The sequence below is a fragment of the Vigna unguiculata genome, chromosome 1 (genome assembly GCF_004118075.2).
Source record: "Vigna unguiculata cultivar IT97K-499-35 chromosome 1, ASM411807v1, whole genome shotgun sequence".
NCBI classification, from domain to species: Eukaryota; Viridiplantae; Streptophyta; class Magnoliopsida; order Fabales; family Fabaceae; genus Vigna; species Vigna unguiculata.
In genome coordinates this window covers 21,326,793-21,336,482 of record NC_040279.1, presented here as the reverse complement: position 1 = coordinate 21,336,482, position 9,690 = coordinate 21,326,793, and the positions used below count along the sequence as shown (strand labels likewise).

The following is a 9,690-nucleotide window of genomic DNA, read 5'->3' as shown; positions in this document are numbered from 1 at the left end:
AAAAACCAAGTGATGTGTATCTGAGTGAATTGGAGAAATTGGGAGTAAATATAATAAAATAAAATTATGGATGCAATTGTTAAATAAAAGGTAAAGTGGTTGGTGTATTACACAGTCTGAATAGTTGATAAGCTTGATAAATACTTGGTATTTAAGCTTATTAACCTCTCTTATTTGTCTTTATTTCATGTGTTTGGTGTTTATTTCTTAGTTAGTTTATTAGTATTTTGTGTTTTGTTTAGTTAGAAGTATTTTTATTTTCTTAGATTATTGTATAGGTAAATGTATAGGAAAATGGAAGACTACTAAGCTGTCTGCCAGGACCATCTCGCCCAGCCAGAGCCCCCCCACTCGTCCAGCGAGAAGTGTCTCGCCCAGCGAGAAGTGTCTCGCCTAGCGAGACACAGCAGTTCTATGGCAGTTTAGTGATCTCTCGCCCAGCGAGAGATAGGGCTCGCCCAACAAGCAGACCGTTTTGGTTGGTTAAGTTTCGAGAATCAAAGGAAAGAAGTCAGTTCTTTTTGTGGTGGAAACGCAGAAAAACTCGAAAGCTTCGGTCAAGGGCATCTTGTGGACGAAATTACAGCGAATTCTTCCATCTACTTGTGCGAATTCATCAAATCCGTATGTTATAGATGATTAGGAGTAGCTAGTCTCTATTTTCATTAGGATTGGATGTAATGAATTCAGACACTATGTGACTTTTCCTATGCAATATAATTTCCTTCGTATTCAATTGTTCTATCTTGATATTTAATGTGTATGATAGGAATATCATGTTATTTGTTGTTACTCAATCATTGGAAAATGAATTTGGAACTAGACATGGATAGAACATCTCAAGAGTTATGATCTAGGAATAGACATTAACTCTTGGTCATTCTAGAATTGTGATCTTAATGCAAATTGTATGCTAAAATGGCTAAGGAATTAGAGTTTTAACATATGATTTAGAACTTGCTTCTAAGGGATTAGAGTAAGTATGCTTTTAACATGAATGTGAGTACGAAGGGATGTATATATTGTGTAGCGTTACATTAAGTTGATTCATGAAATCCAATCCTAATGATGCTCTTTACCGATTCACATCTTCATTTTTATAAATTTTGCATGCTTTATTTTACATTGAATTAAAAATGTTTTTCATAATTGCTAAAACTAGTAAACAATCACGAGTAGATTAACAAACACAAATCCCTTGGGAAAACGACACTTGGACTACCATTTTACTACTTGCAACGATTTGGTACACTTGCCAAAAAGTTAACAATGACATCCTCCTATAAGCAAAAGTACCGAAGGAGAAAGTGAAAATGGTCTTGTGTTGATCCTTAAGTGCAATGTAGATTTGCATATATCTCAATTAGCCATCTAAGAAACAATAGTGTGATTGCCTGCCAATCTCTGAACTATTTGATCAATGAATGGAGGAGAAAGTGATCCTATTTTGAGTAACCTGGTTAAGGCTCCGATAATCCGTACGAACTCTCAATTTATATGGCAGTCGAGTAGCAATCAACTCTTTATCTTCATTTCGCACAATAGTTGCCCCACTCTTATTGGGAACACCTTGACAAGAGATACCTAAGTGTTGTATGAGATGGGATATATGATGCTAACCTTCAGTAGCTTTGTCACCTCCTTTTTATCCACATCTAGGATGGTAGGATTCATCCTTCGTTGTGGTTGTCTCAGAGGTAAAAAATTATCCTCCAACAATATCCGATGCATACATACTGTTGGGCTGATCCTAGTGATGTCATCCAAAGACCAACCAAGTGCCTTCTTACGCTTTTTCAACACCTACAACAACATTTTTTTTATACGATAGAATATCACTAGAGATTATTATTAGTAGCTTCTATGCTTCATCTAGGTAAGTATAGTTCAAATGGGATGTGGGTAGCTTGAGATCCAATTCATCAGGTTGTTGCTTTATTGAACTTGGTTGAGATGCTTAAAATGTTGGAAATTAAGACCCGAGAAAATAAATTACAATTCGTCAGGCTAACTCGTATCATAGGTTTTGTGAAACAGGTGCAGTTTGCATAATTAAATATTATTCATATTTGATATAAACTAATACTTTTAAACTGTGTTTGGATTGAGGTGTGGATTTGGAGAAGTGAATTTGCGTTGATTTAAGTTGATTTGTAGGTAAAGATGAGGTTATTTAGATTAAGGGAAAGATAATATGATTTGAATAGACATGAGTGAAAAGTTTGTGTATGATGTGAATGGTAAAATTTAATAAATTTTTATTTTTAATAAATTAAATTGTATGATTACCATTTTACCCTTCATTGTAAATTGGAAAAATGACATTAAAATTGTTATTTAAAATTAAAAAATATAATTTATTGATAATATCATTTATAACCCGAAATAATTTAAAATATACATTATTTAGTTTAACAAAAAAAATCTCTAATTTTATTTAAATTTATTTCATTTTATATAATTAATTAATTTTAAAAAAACTATATATAATAGATGAAAAAACCACATTTATTTGAATTTTTTTCTCATTAATAATAATATAATAATTATTATAATAATAATACTATGATTATATAATAATAATAATAATTATAATAATAATTTTATTATTATTAAAAAATAAATATTAATTATATATATTTAATTATTATAATATATTTTAATAGATTAAATAACATGGAGAATCACATAAATTTGATGTGATGAGGTGACTTTCCTTGCATATCTTTTTAGTTGAAAGAGTGTTAAAATTTGGAATTCACTTGCAAATCAACACTTCAATTCCATGCAAATCAGTTGAACCAAACATGTTCTACACCTTACTTTCCATCGACGTGAACAATACTCATGCACATGTAATTGTATCACATGAAGTAAGTTTGTTATTGTATTTATACTTAAATACAAATGTTTAAAGTAAGTTAACAAATAAGTAATTCATAAATATACATATATGTTATTCTTTTAAACATTATTTTACTGTTGATGTATAATATATATATATATATATATATATATATATATATATATATTTATATATATATATATATATATATATAATTATGATAACAAATTCATACTATAGTTTTAGTTATAAGATTACTAAGAGTGATTATGCATTAGATTTTTTAACATCTAGTCAAAATTCAATCTAAACATAATAAAATAGATAGGATTTATATTCTAAATTTCTTTTAATTAGATCAATTAGATTTGGATTTGTTCTATCCAATTAAATTGAATTAAATCTACTTTGTCAATTAAATCAGTTATAGTGAGATAGACCTAATAGAATTGGCTAGTAGATTTATTGGACAAAGGCTCGAATTAACTTAGTTGAACTTAAACCAAAGTTGATTTATGTGGACATTCGACCCAAGCTCGATTAAGCTGCACTTTCAACTTGAGTAGACCCAATTCAACCTTGGTCTTGCTCGACTCAGATTAATCTAGTTCAACTTGTTTCAACATAGACTTGAACTGACTTAGTTCAACTTGAATCGATCCAACTCAACTTTCTCTCTAACTTTGATATACTTGGGTCAATGTCGGAGTGGCAGATCTTGACCAAAATTTTTGGGGAATCCAAAATAATACACTTAACATTTTTGTCACTAATTCAATGAAAATTGATACATAATTTAGTATAACTATAACTATACAATAAATTACACATATATAAATGATTGTCATTCATTTTTTCATATTCTTAAACTTATCAAATAATTGAATCATAATTAAATTTTTCAGATATTTTTTTTTCAATGTAAATAACCAAAATATTCATTTTCTATTTTACTAATGTGTACATATTGATTCCAAAGTTATCACAAGCTTTCACTTCATCATCGTTATGTTTATGCGATGGGCAACCTTATCGTCTTGTTTTCATCTTTCCTTCTTTTTCATCAATTTCAAAAAATGAATTTATTGTTTTGTTTTTTTATCAATATACTTATCTACCAAACAAGTTTAAGACTAAAAAATAATTTATCATAATTTAATGAAAAATTGAGAGATATAATTACTAAAAAAAATTATGATAATCAAGTCACAATTAAAAACCCTCTATAAAAGATCACATAATACATTACTTGCTCTACTATATTCATAAAAAAATAATATATAAAAAGGTAATGCGATAAAAAAAACATGGTTAAATATTAAATAAGTATTTCATTACCAAATGAGACAAGAGAACATTACTTTTTTCTTCTTTTAAAAGCATAAGAGAAGATATGAAAAAATGAAAAAAATGAGAACAAAAATAATAAGTTTCTGTTTAATTTTAATTTTCAGGAACAAAAGAGATAAGGTAAAGATGAAAGATGAGTACAATACCTGAAAAACTAAAAATACAATAAAAAAAAATTATTTTAACAATTTTTTTTTTATAAATTTAATTTTATATTGTACTATTTATTATAAAAGAAATAAAAAAATAGTTAATTTAATTTTATTAATATACAACTATCTAATTTAAATCGGTACAAATAATTTAAAAAAAATTAAAACTAAACATAATTTCAAATTTTTTAAATACATCTAATTTTAAAAAAGCTGAAAAAGTTGGGGGCGGTGGTTCCCGGCCGCTCCTGCATTGCTCCGCCATTGGATGTAGGCTTAAATTGACTTGAACATATTTTATTATGGATTCTCAAAATGTAAAAGTATCCATGGGTCTGATCTAAATCCAAGGAAAGAAATTTAACTTAAAATCCAGTAATAAGGGTTTGTATTGGAGAATAATCTATTTAAATGGACTCAAAATGATATAAATTTGGGTAGTTATAAATTGGATTTGAAAATATAGATGTTTTAATCACCCTTAAAAATTGTAGTTTATTTATAAATACGTATAAATAAAATAGTTATGAACAAATCTCTTTGTCTAACAACTTTTCGTTATAAAACATTTAATAAATTTACAGAAAATACCATACAAACTAAAATATCGATATACTTGAAAAATATATATATATATATATATATATATATATATATATATATATATATATATTTGAAGCGAAGGAAATGAAGTGGATTGGGCCGGCCCAGTCCGGAAGAAGAGCAACGGCCGGTCCGAGGGAAGTTTATCGGAAAGAAAAGCGCATGGAAAGGGGGGGAAGTTTGCAGAGGAAAGGAGGTGCAAAAAGAGGTGGAGCACGCACATGCATGAAACACACTCACTCACTCTCACTCTCACTCACACATCACATAACACAGACTAGGCCGAAAAAGTGACCAAATATCTTTCCATTCCACCTCCTTCCTGTCCCCACCATCCCTCACTTCAGATTGCGTCTCCACCTTCCCCATGCTTATCATGTGCTTCTCCCATCGCTAACACAACACAACACAACCTATCTCTCTCACTAACCAACCATGTTGCTCTGCGATTACTGTCACACCAAACCCGCCTTACTCTTCTGCCGACCCGACTCCGCCAAACTCTGTCTCCTCTGCGACCACCACGTGCACGCCGCTAACGCTCTCTCCCTCAAGCACGTGCGCTTCCAGATTTGCGACACCTGCAACACCGACACCGCCACCGTCCGCTGCTCCGCCCACAATCTCATCCTCTGCCACGCCTGCGACCTCGACGCTCACGCCCACGCCCCGGCCTCCCTCCACCACCGCCACCGCCTCCTTGGCCTCTCTGGCTGCCCCTCCCTCCCTGAGATTGCCTCCGCCCTCGGCCTCGATCTCCGCCTGCGCCACGCCAACTGCCGTGACGAGGTCTACCAGCAGGTCCTCGAAGTCGCGCGCACCAGGAACGAGAACGACTTTGCGCCTGCCGAGACTCAGGAATTCAGGTTGGAGCCTGCAAACGACGTTGTCGACGAGATGTTGCTGCAGCAGACGCCGTTCACGTCCTTGCTCGGGATGCCTGATTCCCAATCCGAATTCGACGCCGCCAAAACTAACGATAACGGTTACGGAGTCGAAGCTGGAGATCTTCTCTGGACTTTTGATCCCAACTATCAGTCTCCTCAGGTTTCTAATTTACCTTCTAAATTCTACGAAATAAACAAAAAAATGTGTATTCAAACACATTATATAAACAGGGTACATTGAACACTATGGAGTTTCCAATAACTCAAGTGATAGTTATTCACTATTTGCTACGAATTTTAAAAGGGAATTATTTTTATTAGAATGAGTGCATAGTTATGCTTCATCTCAGCTCTGGGATACGGTGGAGCATGATTCATCTTGATAAGAAAAAAATGGTTTTTTTTTTTTTTTTTTTTTTTTTTTAACTTCTTAAAAGGTAATCTTATATTTAGCTTATATTTACAAAAATAAATTAATTTTTTCGGCTTGCTGGTGACTAATTTTCGTCGTGAAACAGAATTTGAAGCCATTTTTATGGGACCAATGAATTATGGGTGACTTGAGACGTAGTTATTTCATATTATTTAATGGTCTTTTAGTTTCAATCTTAATTGTAATGAATATTGGGATGGGAAACTTGGTTACTTTATTTAATCCAATTAATAGCTTAATTTTTGTGATTTTTTTTTTTGTTTTTGCAAAATTGATTACACAATTGCAATGTGGCATAATTGCTGGTTTCTAGTTCGAGGTAGAAGATTGCATTGTTTGTGCTTTAATTTTATGCCATCTTGCATTGTCATTTTGGTAACTATCTTACTTTTCTTTTCTTTTCACATGATTGAGGAAATCTAAGTAGGCGCAAACAGCTTCCTTTTCACATTGACATAATTCCGGTGGTTTGCATTTATTTTCTCTGATGAATAATTGTTTTTTTGTTTTCAAAAGACTGAACAAAAATGTTAATTTTCTGGTAAATAAGTTGAATTAGGCACACCTTAAAAACGTGTTTGAGTTCTTATCTTTGTCCGTTTTATATAACACTGTATCAGTTTGAATTTATTATGGTGTACTGGTTCAATAAAAATCCGGCACGTGATTTTATAATCAGTTTCAATTTTATTATGGAAGAGTTGGCTTGGACGTGAAACTTATGCCATAATTAGTGCTTATTGTTTTTATTCTTATATGCAGGTGTGGGATTTTGAATTACAGAAATCAAGAGGTTGTGATGAACCAAGAGTGGTGACATTTGATGGTCTAGAAGTTCCAACATCATTTCAAGATATGCACAATATAAATTACTCGACCACCGGTGATGATATTCTATCAAGAAATGTAAGCCATTACTTGTGCTGCTGAATGATTTTCAATTTTTGCCTTGTGTGTTTTTGAGCTTGATGTATTGCAAGTTAAAGGAGTTTGCCACCAGATTATAAAACTTGCTCGCGTGTGTCAATGGAGCTTTCTGATTTACTACATGCAATTTACAAATTACCGGCTTGTTGAAGTAGTTATAGTCTACTGTTATTGTAATATGAGAGTCATTTGATTGCAACTGTTTGTGGGAGTGTGATGAAATGGTTTTGAATGGGTGATGCAATTGATTCGGGCTCTCTAAGGAGGTTGATGCAGTATGCAAATGGTCTATAGGGTTCTTTGTCTTCCAATCATTTTGAGAAATATGTTAGGTTCTGACACACCTTAATAGTAATAAACCTGTGGATTTCTTTTTTGAACGAAATCAATGTTGAAAAAGAAATTTGCAGTAGAAGTGGGTTAGTAGTTTTAAACTCTGAACGTACTGACAAAACTGTGGGCCTTCATAGCTTTGATTTAGTGTACAGAGTTCACATGGGGAGGGACAATTGAGGACGGAAAGATTTAATTGCTAAAGATGCAGAGTCTTCCAACTTTATTTGTCTGTATATTAAACTTTAACAGCTGCGTCCATATCATTTAAAATCCGCAGAGGGAATCATACTTCTCATTCCCAAGTGCCAGATGATGCGTAGAGTATATGATAGTATGTAATAACCACTATTTCCATGTTTCACATGGGTGCTTTCTACAATTTATTGTGTTATAAACTGTTACGCAATGATTGCAGTAAAGTTCCATTATGATTTGGCCTTTCTCATTCATTTCGTCAGATATTTCCATTTCATGCTTGGTTTTACCTTTATCTGTGGGGAACCAGTAAATAACAAACTATTTATGGTTTCAAAAATTGCAGAACCAATCGGATCAGTCATCATCAAGCCACGCAAAGAAGAAAGAAGAAAGCAACAAGAAAGCCAGAGGTGGGTTGTCATCAGAGTCCAAATTGCTAGAATCAATACCGTATAGTGGCACCAACAAGGTGGTTGTCATGGAGCATCTTGTGGGTGGGAATGCAAATGTTAACACCTTAAAAGCCAGGGTTAGCTTGGAAGAGTTGGCTAAGAATAGAGGTAATGCAATGTTACGCTACAAGGAGAAGAAGAAATCTCGAAGGTATATTTCCTTTTTATATGAAGGAAATAGTGTATGTATTAGTCGTCCAATGATTTTTATTATCTAAATTGATATACATTTCTTGACTTTAATAATTAGTTTAAAAGTCATACGCACCATGATTCATTCTTGATTGACAATGTAAAAAGATGTTACAATGGATAAAAGTTAAACTCTTTAAATTTTTACACATGTAGCGAATGCAAATGTACAGAAACCTATCTAGATATACATGCAAGCAATACACACTTGATTTAATTTTGTGAAAGATGGTATTAGTTTGATCTTTAGTTTGAAGTTGCTGCATCGTACTTTGCACAGGTACGATAAACACATTCGCTATGAATCAAGAAAGGCCAGGGCTGATACTAGAAAGAGGGTGAGAGGGAGATTTGTGAAGGCAAGTGATGTTCAAGCAGGATGAGTGGCTTTTCAGAAATCTCATCCTAGTTCAATGCTCTTGTGTGTATACATAAGTTACAATATCACAGAAATATGGATATATTCTAGTTTTCATAAACTCCCTGAGCATTGATTGGTTGATTGATTTGAATCAGTTTTGGTAGATGTTTTATTTCAATTTTTATTTGTTACATTATGTGGGAGTTGATATTTGGTGAGATTGTCACATAAGAGGGCGATAGTGATACACCGACATTAAATCGGTGAACTAATCCTGTTAAGATTTGTTTTGTGATTGAAGTATCATTCAACACATTTCTCAGTCTCTTTCCATGTAAATAGGTCACTTGAAAATCTCACATAATAATCTCTTCTCCCACTTAATGCAGCTTAGAAAAGAAAAAAAAAAAAACTGAATTGAATTCTTCTACTTGAATTTCTCACTTTTGAACAGTTGTGCGATTGCAAACTCTTACCTAATTCGAACTTTCTATAAACATGTGTGTTTTTTTTCCTTTTTGGGTATAAGAACACATCTAAATAAAATTGAAAGCTCTTGTTCAGTTACGGGCTGTGATACTTTGACACTTTCAAATTCTCTCTTACTTCCAAGTCACACTTTAAAAATTATTGTTTTATTATAATATTTTTTTGATATTTATTTTCATTATGTCAATATGCTATTTTATTTTTATTATGTTAATATAATATTTTATTTATTTTTACTTTTATTATGTTAATATAATGTTTTATTAATAAAGCCTAGTGCCAAATAGACTTGGAAATAAATGTGGCATAGACCATCTTTTTCCATTAGGGATTCTTAGATATTTGTAGGGAGGATTGTACATTAATATATACACTTTTTCTCTTGCACCCTTTTTTTTATTAAGTGCAATTGCTAACTGAAAAAGACTAAAATATCATCTATCATTTCACTGTGTCACAATTGTT

The 9,690-nt window shown here is 32.2% G+C and overlaps 1 protein-coding gene across 1 annotated transcript; it reads left to right on the top strand.

Annotated features, from left to right (window-relative positions):
* The first annotated feature begins 5,134 nt into the window (after positions 1–5,134).
* On the top strand, positions 5,135–9,061 carry LOC114175388 (zinc finger protein CONSTANS-LIKE 15-like). Its single transcript, XM_028060160.1, has 4 exons — positions 5,135–5,997; positions 7,033–7,176; positions 8,075–8,334; positions 8,656–9,061. The coding sequence occupies exons 1-4, from the start codon at positions 5,386–5,388 to the stop codon at positions 8,756–8,758; spliced, it is 1,119 nt and encodes a 372-aa protein (XP_027915961.1). The 5' UTR covers positions 5,135–5,385; the 3' UTR covers positions 8,759–9,061.
* The last annotated feature ends 629 nt before the right edge of the window (positions 9,062–9,690 follow it).